The sequence below is a fragment of the Leptosomus discolor genome, chromosome 1 (assembly GCF_034619465.1).
Source record: "Leptosomus discolor isolate bLepDis1 chromosome 1, bLepDis1.hap2, whole genome shotgun sequence".
In the NCBI taxonomy this organism is placed as follows: domain Eukaryota; kingdom Metazoa; phylum Chordata; class Aves; order Leptosomiformes; family Leptosomidae; genus Leptosomus; species Leptosomus discolor.
This window is the reverse complement of record NC_141391.1, coordinates 174,373,252-174,388,365: the sequence shown is the minus strand read 5'-3', so window position 1 is coordinate 174,388,365 and position 15,114 is coordinate 174,373,252. Positions and strand designations below refer to the sequence as shown.

At 34.7% G+C, this 15,114-nt stretch overlaps 1 protein-coding gene across 4 annotated transcripts in view; it reads right to left on the bottom strand.

The window, feature by feature from the left end:
* Positions 1–15,114, bottom strand: part of PPFIA2 (PPFI scaffold protein A2) — a 333,193-nt gene that overhangs the window by 73,878 nt on the left and 244,201 nt on the right. For all 4 annotated transcript variants that reach the window (XM_086471357.1, XM_086471363.1, XM_086471371.1 and 1 more), the window contains one exon: positions 10,002–10,118. In XM_086471357.1, coding sequence (XP_086327483.1) covers positions 10,002–10,118 — 117 coding nt within the window. The remainder of the gene's footprint in view (positions 1–10,001; positions 10,119–15,114) is intronic.

The window sequence follows — 15,114 nt, the reverse complement described above, 5'->3', positions numbered from 1 at the left end:
CTTTCAGTACTTAAAGAGTGTCTATAAGAAAGATGGGGGCAATCTTTTTAGCAGGTCCTTTTGGGATAGGACAAGGGGTAATGGTTTCCAACTAAAAGAAGGTAGATTTAGACTAGATAGAAGGAAGACATTTTTATACTGAGGGTGGTGAAACACTGGCACAGGCTGGCCAGGGAGGTGGCAGAAGCCCCATCACTGGAAACATTCAAGATCAGGTTGGACAAGGCTCTGATCTAGTTAAAGATACCCCTGCTTACTGCATGAGGTTGGACTAGATGACCTTTAAAGGTCCCTTCCAATACAAACTATTCTATGATTTTATGGCATAGCTATGCAATAGCCTAATCACAAGTGACAACCAAACAAGCAAAAGCAATATGATCATCATCCATACAATCAGCACACAAAACAGAATGTGAAAAGCTATTCCAAAAATAATAGTATTACACCTAAGCTGTCACAGTCATTTCTAAGTGGTTGATCGCCTCTTTATGTTTAAAGGCTATGCTACTTCTCTTGGTTGTTCCACATCTTTTGGTCTGTGTCAGGCAGTAATCTCATAAGCAGTAGAGGTCTTCTCTTCAGTTACTTTGAATTTTCTCCAACCTGTAATCAATTATCAAAGCCAATATTCTCTCAACTGAAATATTTCTTCCCCACCCCAGCACTGATGTAAAAATAGCTACCTTCTCCAGCACTTTTCTCTCCAAACATCTCCACTTTCTTGCTCTTTCTACCAAGCCATCAAAAGACTCCAGCCTTATTACTGCTTTAAAGATCTGGAATAGCTCTGCTTCCTCAACAGCTTTCAGCTCTTATTCTTTCTGATGCTTGTAATCATCTGTTACACTTTACTCACTTTGCCAAATGGGGTAGGAGGAAAAAAAAAAAAAAAAAGAAGGTTTACTTGATGGGTGGGTATTTCTCTTCTTGTTGCTGATCTCTTCCAGAATGTCTGCCTATTTCTCTTTTACACTATTAGAAGGGTTTCTAAGATCTTACATAGGAGAGAGAAATCAGTTCATCAGTTCCTGCTTCTTTATTACGAGGGCTAGTTGCCCAAATCAAATTATACATGCAAACCCTGCCCCCATTTGCCCTGACTAACTCCTTTTTCTTAGTAGTGTCACCAGCCTACCATTAGAAATGACTGGCCTGGCAACTCCTTGCAGTAAATCATCCAGGAAAGGTCAGTCAGCTACTGCTGTCAGCTAGCTCTATGCTTGAAGTGTAAAATGCCCATGCAAAGATAATGAGACTTTTAAAGCAGTGTTTTAATAGGCTTGATACGTGGAAGTGTACAGGGGTTTCTATTAGGTAAAAAGGAAAAGACATCTGTATAACTGAAAACTGAATTAATTTCTATGAAACAGATAAAGAGTTAATTTCTTGAAAAGTTAAAGATCTGAGAAGTCTACTGATTTATCATGTAAACAACACACAAGTAATGCAGATTTTCAGTGTAATAAAATCCCAACACTACAGTATTGAGCACTAAATATTCATCATTGTGCAAGCATACTGAATTATTAAGCAGAACAGTACTTATAAAATATTTGCCTAGACTCTTTCAGAGACAATATTGCATACTCTCCCAGACTTACTCCTTAGAGTCATGAAAACATCCCAGCTGCAGCTTTTATCCATATTTCCTTTGACTCTGAAAACTCCTCACCTCCCCAGGTGTGTCTAGCCAGCAATCTTCATTAAGTCCCTCTCAGCACATGCTTCTGTAATTAGCTTTATCAATATTAATCCAGAAAGAGTTGATTAGAAAGCCAGAAAGATATCTGCATTGCTTGGAAACAAACCCATCATCTAGTTATCAAATATATTTTGTGTCTGAAATGTACTATTTCTCTAATTCAGAATATGGATGCTTTGGGGTAAGGATCATGTCTCCCACTATGTTTTTATATGTTATGCATTCTGACAGCACTCAGTAAACAACAAGACAAAAAGTCCTTGCAGCAAACTTTCTCTAAGTTACAAACACCCTTTCTATGGTTGGTGTTTAACCCTTACTAAGTCCTCTTTTAAACTGGTGCTTCTGATGAGGTCTCCGCCCATCTTGCCTTCACTCCTTTCTCTGCCATTCCACTATGCTGCCAGTTAAAAGGAAAGATTATTTATCTATCCATTCAAAACAAAGGAGTATATGTGAAATAAATTAATAAGTAAAAACTGAAATGGAAAGTTTTTTCTGCAGTTTCCTACTAACTATACAAAGCGATCAGAAAACCCAAAAATAGTCATATCCAAAAATGGAACAGATTCTGATGATTGCCCTGAAAGAGATATGTTACTTTTATTCTATTATTTCATTTAATTGTATTTAATCTGCACTCTGAAATTTTTAGCCCACTGTGTTTGCTTGGGCTAAACACTTTTTAGTCCTAAAGGATGCAATATCTATAATTGTTGTCAAAGTTTTAACAGAATTTAGTATTTATAAAACTCTGGCACTTGATTTAATTATTGGAATATGTTAGAGTTATGAGTAAGAAGAAAAAATGTGATTCTTAAATAACCTGCATGTGACTGCCTGAGGTATATCATAAAGGAAAACACCCTCAGCTGCTCAATACATATAAAAAGTAATTATACACAGCTCTGAGTTCCTCAGAAACTGTAGCATTATTTATTTATGAGAAAAAGCTCTTTGTTGCACCAGAACTATCAGACTGTTTCACCTTTCCTGGTATACGTATCTGTTTCCATGTGCCTAAAATATTGTGATTTATTATTCTGAGGAGAAAGGAACAACTATGCTGGTAAAAGTGCCCTTACTCTGGGTAGGACCAGTGTGGTACACTTGTTAGAAAAAGCAGGTAAAACCACAAAACTAGGTAATGAGTTTTAATGGTACAGATCCTGGAATAAGAATGAGTTCCCATATTAGCAGGTTACAGGCATCATAGTGACATATGAAATATAAAAAAAAAAAAAAGTCACCAAATAAGGACAAACAGGCTTTGTATTTTACCAGTGTTCACAAGTTGCAGTTAGTTACAAGCATCAGCAATAAAGTTTAAACATAGAAACAGTGTGCTTCCAAGGAGAAACACCCCATTTTGCACTGCACTTAAATGTTTAGCTTTTATGTCCTCAGTGTAACAGAAATCCATGCTGAAGTGCTTTGTCAAGCAGGAACCCTCCTACACAGACAAGGCATCTTTGAGGATAAATAGTCACACCTCAGGCCAAATAATCTCTGATAAAACTCCATTAACTTCAGAAGAATTATGGCAATAATTTGCTATATGTTTGAATTAAAAGATGTGGCATGGAACTTACTGAGGGATATTCTCTTATATGGGCCAGAAACGAATTTTGAACCATCAAGGAAAGAGATCATTATAAGTGAAGGGGCTACTTTAATGGCAGATATTTAAGGTATACAAACATCAGAAGATTCAATGTTTTCCAAAGCAACTTCAATCCTTCCCAATTTGCATATAAGCATTTTTGAAAACATTCTGCTTTACTAATAATTCTATTTCCATGATTCTGACGGAAACTGAAATAAATACCCGTATGAAATAATGACTTTCTTTGAAAGCAAACTACTTATTCACAGCATCTTATTTTGGGGGGTCCAGCAAGCACCACTTTAAAGGGGCACAGTTTATAGCAAAAAATGTGAGCACACTGTGCTTCCTATTAGCATCTGAGACTCATTTCTATTTCTTGCTCCAGTTACATATGGCAGATGGTGCATGAGATTCAGCCTCAGGTTCAGGCATCCCAATACATCTTTAAATATACTTGTTAGTATTTTAGTAAGGAAAATCTTGTATTTGGGGTATCTTGAGAAATTATCCTTCAAACATTGTGGGAAAATATTTCCTTCCTCCAGCCTGACCATCGTCATTGATTAGATATAGGTGAAAATGATTACTAGTTCAAAATGGCAAACAAAAGTAGAGACATTGGATTCCTCAAGCAACTCATTACTTCATACACTTATAGGGACTTTTATATTGCTTTTTGATAAAAACCAGAAGTAATCATACTGAATAAATTACATGGGAAACAGCACCATGGGTAATGGGTTATGAGTTAGATGGGTGAATAATCTGATTTTGGTCTCTAGCATGTACTTTTTTTTTTTCCCAAATTAAAATATTAGCCTTGGTATGGTCATTTTTCTGAAAAACAAACTAATGCGTGATGAAGTGAAGTTCCATAAAAATACTTGTGGCTTTTATACTGGTAATGTAGAATATCTCTCTCTCTCTAGATATGCATATTTTGTTTATAATATGAGTAATAAGACTGTTCAAAGTGACTTCAGATAGGGCAGGAAAAAATGTTTCCAATATAGTTCTACACATAACAAAATAGAACTCTGAAAAAAAAAAAAAAGCTTGCATAAAAATAGTCCCAAATATTTGTTTTGATAGATTTTGTCCAAAACATGTAACATTTCGGAACTAAGAATAAAAAGTGTTACCTTAACTGGATCATTGGTATGTCATAATTTCTTTATTTTTTTTTCCTTTGAATTTCTTCTTACAGATCTAAACAACTAATATGATTTCATTATTTCACATAAAAAAATTACACTGATACATTGCAATACGGGCCAGTTCCGGAGTTTTGCATATTATTGGATTACTCTACATACTTATTAATTGCTTCTCATATTTAGTACTTGTCTTTCCTTCATTAGTTTTATCATTGGAATATTTTTGTCTGTTTTCTCTATTTTAAAGTTCCCCTTGGCCTTCATACATGAGAATTAGCCATATAGTTGTCATTGAGAAGGACATAGGCCTTTCTTTATCACCTCATAAAACTTTCACATTCAATCAGAGTTCTGAAGCAATTACTGAATATATTATCACTTTTAGTGGGAATTAATATATTACTGTTGGAAGCCTTGGTGCTTTGATCAGAGAATTAAAGTGCTTGTGATCATAGAATTTAAAATGATGCTCCAGCTGCCCTGTGACACAGAACCATAGAGCTGGCCGCACAGTCCACCACCTTCTCAGCACTGTACCCTCTCTCAAATGTAGGTTATTTCTCTTAAAAATCCTTAAATTTTCCAGTACTGGAGACTCCTCCTGCTCTCAGCAGTCTGTTCTAGTGTTTCATTGATTCTCTTTATATCTTAAGATACATTTTATGTATTTGAAGATAATAATTCTGTGTCCATTAGTATCTTCTCTAGGCTTTCAGCCTACATTTTGAAAATTCTTCTCAGTTACGTTCTTTAGATTTCTGATTATTTTTATCTGAATTCTCAAGACAGTCCACACCTCTCTTCAAGAGTGGGAACTCTTTGGCTGGATACAAGACTTCAGCTGAAGCCTTATCAGTGCAGAGGAAGGTCCAGGAATATTTCACATTCTACAGGTTCTAGTTCCGTTTAACTATCACATCATGGCATTTGCCTTCATACTGTTGATCCATTATTTTTTTATCATCCACATTAATCCCCAGAACCATTTCCATAGAATTATTACAAGCCTGTTTCCCATATTATGTAGGTGCTATGTTTCTTCATTCCAGCCTTCCCATACCTTCCATGAATTCTTAAAAAACAACTATGAGGTTTTAGCAGAGAGCTCTTTCCACATCAAGGGATGAAGCTTTTTCATTACCTGGGGTTGAGATCCTATCGTTGTCACCCTAGGTTACCTTCAATGTAGGTCCTACCTTCTAAATAGTTCTGCTTATTTCTCATAAGACTCTTAATCCATTTCATCTTGCCACTTTGTGGTCTATAGTAGAACCTTATCTGAATGAATAGCAAGTTTTTCCTACTTAAGTCTTCTACCAGATGATAATTTTTTTCTACATTGCCCCATTAATTAGCTCCCTAAATTTATGAAATGTTATGAAAGTTCATACACTTCTAACCTAAGGTTGTGGTAAAATGCATCTGTGGGCTTTCTTTTTTTTTTATTTCTTTCTCACTAAGATAGAAATCCACTGTTCAAATATATTCCTGCTTTTATATGAGAGATAGACTGGTTTTGCCCATCAGCTCCTGAAACATTATTCCAGAGCTGAGAAAAGCAAAGATCACTTGGCAACACCACCTGCACAGCCATACTTTCATCTCCAGGATATATCTTTCTTTCTGAACTATGAAGCTTATCATCAAGGATAAGCTTTTGTCTTTTTGTTCTCTTTTGATGAGAACACCAACCAGCTTCTTCATCATTTCGGGTTTGCTTACGATAAACAACCTCCTGTAGTATTGCTGGTGCAATAACTTGAGGTGGCAGATGAACTTCAGTAATACTTTTCTAACACCCTGCACTGAAGTTTCCCCAGAGGTACACCACCTGTAGTCAATAGATCCTGCTCATACTGTCAGGAGGCGCTCATCTGTTGTCATTCACTGCTGGCTGTTTTACATCAGTATTGAGAAGAGGTGCACATAAGCTACCCTCCTGCAGAATGGCAAGCTCCTTCTTTGCTGTTTGTGCCACTGTAGAGCTTCACACCTGCCCAGCTTCTTTCCTTTAACATCCCTGCATGCATCCTCCATTGGTATCATATTGATCTGTAATGCTGTTCAGTCCCACCTTTGCAGCTTCCCTGTCTGCTTCCTAATATATTTCCCAATGGGCACTTTAATTTACCGGGAATTCTGCCTTTCTTGGCCTTTGCTTGTGGGGAAATCAGGCTGTCATCCTTACAGATCGAGTAAAGAATCTCGGTGGTGGCAAGTGGTGACAGTGGTCACAGATCTAGATAGCAGAGTATCTGATAATGGAAATGGATGTCTCTTAATTCCCATAGCAGGTGATCTTTGCCAGTTTTTTTTTTGAACAATTTTTCCATGTCCGTTAAAGCTCTTCTGTTTGTGCATGTTGGCCACTTTGTAAGTTTTTGTATTTGCTAGCTTTTAAATTTCTCTTGCCTACATGATATAGCTTAGAAGCTTTATTGTCATAGAGCAGAAATTTTAACATATGTGGTTGAGGTCTCCCCTAGAGAATATGTGCGACCTCACCCGTTTAATGACCTGGCATCCACCTGCCAATGAAAGCATCTCACAGTGCAACCTGCAGTCTGTTTCAGGCACAAAAAGCTAGACCCAAGAAGGTCCTTTGTGGTTTTTTGTTGTTTTATTTTAAACCAGGATAATTCCATGTTGATATCCCTACAGTAGATGTCTTACAATAAGTGGAATTTTGGAAATGATAATTAAAAGCCATTCACTCTTTCTCTTCTTAGAATTTTTCCTTTATTTTGTTTTTCTTTTTTTTGTGAAGTAATAAATATTCATAGTTAATACTTCTCATTACTTCTATTTTACCATTATTTTCTTTTGAGATGTTTCATTTATACTTCGTAATGAGTCTCCATTTATGATTATATGCTGTCACCATTAATAAGATTTCTATTTTTAAAGATTAACTAGCTTGATTTTTCTTGCTGCTAATTTAAAAAAAAAAGGTACTGAGTCATTGCTTTATAGAAATCAATTTATGGTATAGTAGAACAATTTTCTTTTGAACCAAATTTTTTGTCTCAAAAATATATATATATATAAACTACTTTCTAGAAAATGTATAAACTCTCATTTTAGCATTCTTTGACTTTCAGGCTCTGGAGGGTTTTTTTTAAATTCTTAATTTTCACTGTTAACTTTTTCATAATTTTGCTAATATCAGTGTAGATAAACAGACTAATGCAACTTTGGTCATATTGTTTTAATTATTGACATGACATTAACTTTTCAGTTCTCTGGCAATGGCTCATTTTTCCAAGATTTTTCAAAAAAGAAAATGAATGGCCTGGAAAGTTCTCGGACTGTTCTTTCTATCCTCTTGAGAGGAAGTAGCCTAAAATATATAATAACTTCTTTTAGTACCTACTCTAAGCATTGAAGTAATACAAAATATTTCTGCATTGCTGTGAAATGCAGTCAGATTATCTTTCTTTTCCCCCCAAGAGAATAGTAATCATTCAGTACTGGTGCTAAAATGAGCTGAAATCTATGTTGACATCTTTTTCCTAAATACACAAGAAATAATGCCAGCTTCAGAACAGGTGCTAACCTTTGGCACACCAACATCTCAGAAAACATTCCAGTGTTCAGGTTTTCCATGTTAGTCATGCTGGTTAACTCTTTCTGTAGATAACTTTTACCTGAGGAATCCCCTAATTGCCTATATTGGTTTGGGACTACCTGTTCTGGGAATCTAGGTGAGCTCTACTTCAATGTCTGCATAGACTTTACCACATCTGTATCTCCTGGGAAGTCCAAGAAGATAGGCATGATTAATATAGCAACTTACTGAAGGTACTGCTTAAGTTTTATCTATACAACTTTGTGACTACTAGCCACAAGGTCGAAACCTAAAACATAGGATCTACTCAGATTGACTGAAACTGAACCTTGATCTCCCAGGTGAGGGTGAGAACCATTACCTTGTAGCTTATTGTTCTCCATCCCTACTGCTGAAGTTGAAGGAATATTTTATAAATGGATGCTTAGAGTCTGGGCTTAAGCCGAAGTACCTTACAGAGTGGGAACTCCACAAAATAAGAAAGAATTGATGGTGGACGTTAAGGTAACAGTAGAAAGGTAGAGAGCAGCTAGTGAAGAGGATGTGAGTTAGAGTGCAGTGGTTGATCTGGTGTCAATATAGTGTCCCATTAACTCCCTATCCAGTATGCTTTAATTACTTTAAGGAGCAAAAATTAGTAATCACAAGCCTTTAATTCAGGTTAACAAGACCAACTTAAATTGTTTTGATTAGGAAGCACAAAAGTTTTTTGGACATAATATTCAGAAACATTTCATATAATATGATAATAATGTGTTACTTTGTCTTTCCTTCCTCTTCCATTAATGTTTAAATATGCAGATTTCTTAAATGAAATTTAAATTCTTAAATATTTTCACTTTGTTCTGCTTACAAGTAATGAGCCCAATGGCTCAAATAATTTGAAAATTAGAGATTTTCAACTAAGCAGTGTGGTTGTATCCAAAAGCATAAGTGAGTGGGGCGTTCACTGTTTTAACAAAATTTCATTGATGTGTCAAACAGTAAGATTTCGCAAGGAAAACAAAGTAGTTGAACAGTATTTGTTTACAGTACATTTCTCAACCACATAGATTACTCACACATAAAATAAACTGTAAAACATGTAAAATTAATGCTTGCAGTGCAAGTGCGCCCTTGTAAATTGGATTGCCTATAAAATAAATAAGTAATGATGAGTGTTATTTTTTATAAGTATGATTTATGCCACTGTTCATCACATGCCATTAGACAAAAATGCACAATTAGAGATCCAAGCAGTAGCTCTACTAATTTCAGCTGTCTGCCAAATGTTATGTTATGCTTGCATTTTAATTTAATAACTGTGAAGCAAGAGAGGAAGATATGCAACTTGGTTTTTATCAATCTGCAAAACTAAGGCTTAGAAGAAAACTTTGTTTCTAAATCAGATATTCTCTACCTTTTTTTCTCTTTCAGCCTTAAGCAGCAAATACTTAGCTAGCCTAAATTCTATATACCTATTTCTTATTGAAAGAGTGCTAAGCAAATAAAATGTTCTTCACTTCTCTCTATATGAACATGGGCAACAATTTGAAGAGTATCTATAGGTTGCACAGAAGAAAATGCCTTTTTCTAGTTTTTAGGTCTCTGTCATCCCCTTATGGACTATTTTGGCAGCAGTTTTTGCATATATATCCTTTCACATACATGTGCCACTACATCTTGCTTTTCTGTATGTGACATACAGAGGATCACTCAGCAGGGTACAGTTTCCTTAACTGTAGCATTACATAAAAAATTCCAAGAAAAGCTGGTTATCATCTTGGGTCTAAATACCTCAAAGAACAAGGACCTGCCCATTTGCATTTCCTTTCCATTTAAACAAGGTCATTTTTTGATACTGGTTTCAGTAGACAGACATTATTCTAAAGGGCCGTCCCATAAAATATTTACATTACAAAAATCTAACACTTGATTATTTCATATTGATTGTGTGATCCAGTGAAAACTAGCATTTTATACCTTTTCATGAACCTTTTGGCCTGGCTCCATTCCTTCAATATGCTCTGATTCAGCAGGCCCTTCACCAGCTGCCATTTTCCTTTGAATGTGTGCATTTTGTTCACGCAAAGCTACAATCTGCAAAAGAAAGAAAATAAGAAGTGGTCAGTATACACAAGAAACCCCAAAACTATGGCACAAACAATTTATCAAATCTATTAACATTTTTATCCTATATTGGCCATTTGTAACATTTACAAAACTATGTCTGTATGTGCAGAGAGATTTAAAAGCTGATCATATCAATAATGACTAAAGGCCATTAAGGATACAAAGGAAGCAATAAATGACAGGATTGACAACATGTCTTATCTTCTATCCTTACTTTGTGCTAGGGTACTTTTTAAATTTAAGCTTGAAAGATGAAAGAGCTGTTAGGCATTGATTTTGTAACACTACAAAAACAAGAGTTATTCTTTCTTATAGAAACAACGGATGCCAAACTGACGTTACAGGAAAACAGTGCCAAAAGGCTATGAATCAAAATTAAGTGATGTAAAATGAAGCGCTAGCTTTCTGGCAACTTCCCATCTGTTAGTAACTGCAACATACGTTTTAAGGTTTTCTGTTAAGAAAAACATGTACATGACAGTCCTCCATTGTGGTACTCATTGACTATTTTAGTGCATATACAAATAGGCTTTATTGTAATAAAAATATTGTTTTATTTATTGGTAGTGCTATTAAAAATCCCATGCAGCTATTGGAAAATAAGCCTCTTTCTCTCTGACTTTGTAGCTTACTTTCAGACAATACACAGGATGGAAAGATTCAGGTCCTAAAAAGTTTTCACATGGTATACTATGATATGTTGGAAGATCTGGCTAATATAAAACTTACTTATTTTGAAATATTGCACAGTTAGATCTCTCTGTAACATTTTGCTTTTATGAGCACACACGATAAATGATTTACTGAATGGGTAACATTGTGTATTAAACACAGTAGAAGACTTGGTAGTATGTATAGATGCAGTTGTTGAAAGCTGCTGTAAATGTAAAGGCTTCTGTCACTGTACTGTGTTTGCATAAATCCTGAGTCAGAAACACCCTAAAACACTGCGCTGTCCTAGAATATAAAAGCATGGGGTAGGAGGGAAGAGTTAAGCCAGTACTACCAGGTAAGTGTGTACAGCAGCCAAGATTTTATAAGACATCTAATGTAATTTAATTAAATTTAATTGCATTAAAATACATTTACTTTGATACGAACAATTCAGCTTGGGAAAAAAAAAAAATTTTCAAATATGTTTTTTAATTTATGTATAAATTCTGATTGCGCAGACCATTTGAATCAGCACTGACCAGCATTTGAGATCTCAGGGACGCATCACTTTAAACAATTCTTCCTCAATACAAATGTTGAAAACTGTTGTGATATGAGTCAGGCTGATTCACTGCTCACTAAATTCCAAGTTACAGCCCTTGCAGAACTCGTGTGACTCCCACTTATTTCAGTGCCAAGACAGAGACTTGAGAGCAACACTTCACCCAAAGCAATTATAAGAAAATACAAGACTGGGAATTAAAGCTATCTGAGACAATCTGCGTCTTTTGGGGTTGTACAAGTACATGAGCTTTAAAACATTTTGCTTAAATAAGAGAATTAGGTCTGTCTTAAAAACCAGAAAAAGGTCTTTATAATCTCATTAGCATATACTCCCTTTGTACACAGTAATTGGTAATTTAATAACTTTTTTTTTTTTTCTGAACAGCTTCACTCATTTCTTTTTCTTTATGGTAAACGATTCTCAAATCTAAACTACAGAAATTATGGTTCCCATCAAGTAAAATTACCCATCAATTAGTGCTAAATATGACTCTCAGGTAGATTGAGGGATATTCTTCAATGTATATATCATAAAATTACGATTTATGGAGACTAATAATACATCATGTGAAACAAACATAAAATCACAGGATATGTTATACTGGCAGACAACAATAGGTCTGGATTTTCATATGATAGTCTTTCATTGGTCCATTAAAATGCAGACTTCACTATGCCTTCATTTTGTTTTATTACCTGTGTCCAATACAAATCCTTAATCTTTAGCTTAATAAGAATATCATATAAACACTACTGTAAAATGTTATAATTTCATCACATATTCCAGAGTAGTTAGCCTCTGCTGGTCTTTACGACCACCACTTTTGAAGTAAGTAAGTAAGTAAATAAATAAGTAAAATCCAATTATTCCTTCAAAGTGAAAGGCAAATAAAAGAATACAATGTTGTGTATCATTATTTTGGGGGATTCACTTGATTTTTGAATGATTTTTGAATATTTGGGAACAAATTATTTGCCAAAAATCCATCATTGTTAAAGCTGATCGTTTCAAGTGCTACTGTAATGAATGCAGACAAACCACATACAGGAACAACATGGAGTTTGAAGTCTGGCACGTCTTAAAAGTTTCAGCTCTAGAGCAGTCATCAGATAACAGACCTAAGTTGTGAAGAACCACACAGCTACCTTGCTTTCACACTTGCATTCTCTTCTTGATTTAAACAATAAATTAAGGCAGAATTAATGTTCCTAAGGAAGCATGGAAACTCTCCTATGTCTTAAAAATAAACATGAAATTTTACTTTTCAGTTTGTTGAAGTAAAAGTTTTTTAATTGCTATCATACTCTTGTTTCTTAGTTATTTATTTCTTATTTAACTTGAAATTTCAATAAGGTGCAAATTATTTGCAAATGCACTAATTTAGTCATTGAACAATCTGTGTAACTTTCTACATAGGTAGCCAAAACATGGCTGAATGGATGATGATGAAATAGGTGAAGGTGAAGACACAGATGACTCTAAAAGTTTTCCTCTGAATCTTATTAAATTCTAACGATCATTACAACAGCAGACTGATAATAGTATGGATCTAGGTAAGAAATTGATTGTTCAACATAGACAAAACTCAGTAATTTTACTCATGAGAAATGCCCATTTCTTATATTGATGCTTTTATGTTTATGATATCCAACTTAACATATCTACTACAAAACACTTCTATAGACACCTTTCCAAGTACCTACACACTATTTAACCCTCTAAGGTTAAATTCTTATTGAGTTTCATGCTAAGTCCTCTTCTGAAAAAGTCAAAGGTAACACTCTTAAAGACAGAGTCATATCTGCTAAAAATAAACCAAATCAAACCCCCCAAAAATTAAAAGACAGATTAATAGAAAATTAATGTAGATAAATACCATTGTTGTACCCAAAACTGGACAATCAACCTAAACATTCAAGTCCAAACAATACCTGCTAAAATATGATCAAATTTACCACATATTTTTTCCTTATAACTTCTGTTTGTGGACCTCAAATTATTATTTAATTTTCTAAATTGCTATCACTGACATTATATCCCTATTTAGCATATTTGTCAAGATTTGACCTGGACCACAGCAGCACATTTCAATGTGACTCTAATCTAGAGTGTAAAATTGCAGGAATTCTAGTCTCTCCATAGGTAAGTCTAAAGAAAACCTCCTGTCACAAGTCTAAATTTGTCTCCCTGCTAACTTTGCCAAACTCAGTCAGCTGAATTGAGAAGTTGTTTTTTGATTGAGAAAAATGAAACAACAGTTGTGAATTTAAGAAGATTAAAATGTAGAGTATTACTTTTCTAGCTGGACCTTTCTAACTTTTGTGGCTTAAGGCTGTGAAAATATCCTGTATCCTAAAGATACATTCCTTTATCTCGTTCTCTTCTTGCAGGCATGTTGATCTTCAACATTCTTCACTTTGGTAGTCAGTTTTTATGACTGACAAGGGAAAATTTTATAACATTGAAACTTTAAAGAACTTCCCTCAATTTAGATTGTCTTCTTGATTTCAAATGTACATAGAAACAAATGGCACAACTTCTAAAGCCCCACTCTGGCATAATCATTCTCAACATATCCGTACACAACTTTTACCTTTTTGTCTCAATTCTAGAATATTTTCAACTTTCCTGAAGCCCGGTTTTTGGAATTACAATTCTGGTAAACATCCCTACTATATCACCCATATAAATTCCCTCCAAAATCTCAGCAGAATTTGTGTCCATTATCTATAGACAACACTGAATTGTATCTTTTTTATGCAGTTAGGATTCAACAGTTCAGATTCCAAATTAAAGCTGGTCTTAATTTCCATAAATGATCAAATCTACATCTCATGCCTGTACACTTGAAAATAATAGTGTGGAATCAGGTGTTAAGGGAACATTTATTTCAAATATTAAAATGTGCCATAGAACAGAATATCAATACATAAGCCAGAACTGATCTGAAGAAATATGTGATGTTATAGAACCATATCCATCAGCCATGCTGGTGAAAGGACAATGTAATAAGACAGTAATTTCATACTGAATAAAGATTACACAAGTCTATAAACCAGTAAGCAATAGGATAAATTCCACCTATTTAGTAAGGGAAACAGCCTGATTACTATCTGTAGTAGGCCACCAAGACATACAAATGAAAGAAGTAAAAGATTCACATTGTAATTGCCAAAACTATCGAACTGTGAAGGGTAATCAAAAAGGAAACGAAAAACCAGCAGAAAAAGGCATCATTTGAACTAAGCTCATTGGACAAAATAAAAATAAACTGTAACATAGAAACTATACATGAAGATGCAACAGATTTCTGCATGGTGCAAAGTCTCTCACAAGACAAAAAATGACGCAGGATAAGCATCTCCTCTCCATGTTTACTTTGGGTATTTTAGCAAATAATCAATTTAAAATAATTTGAGAGGTGTGAGATCAGAATTCGTTTCTGAACATATGAAATCCTAAATGACTGGGTACCTCTGCCGCAGAAACTTTATCAGCTCTTTACTTCCAATTGTTTGAGTGGCCATTCATTACCCCATTTTAGTTCCAGGCTTCAGGTAATTATCTTTACTATGAATACTTAATGTACTTACTTACAACATCAATGGAAAGGAACTACCAGCTTATCACACTTTCATTAACAGTTGCTTACTATAGATTCATTTTTTAATAACGTACTTGTTTGTGCAGTCTGATGTCATTAAGGAAAAGCTGTCTCACATTTACAGAACTTCGGTCTTTTCT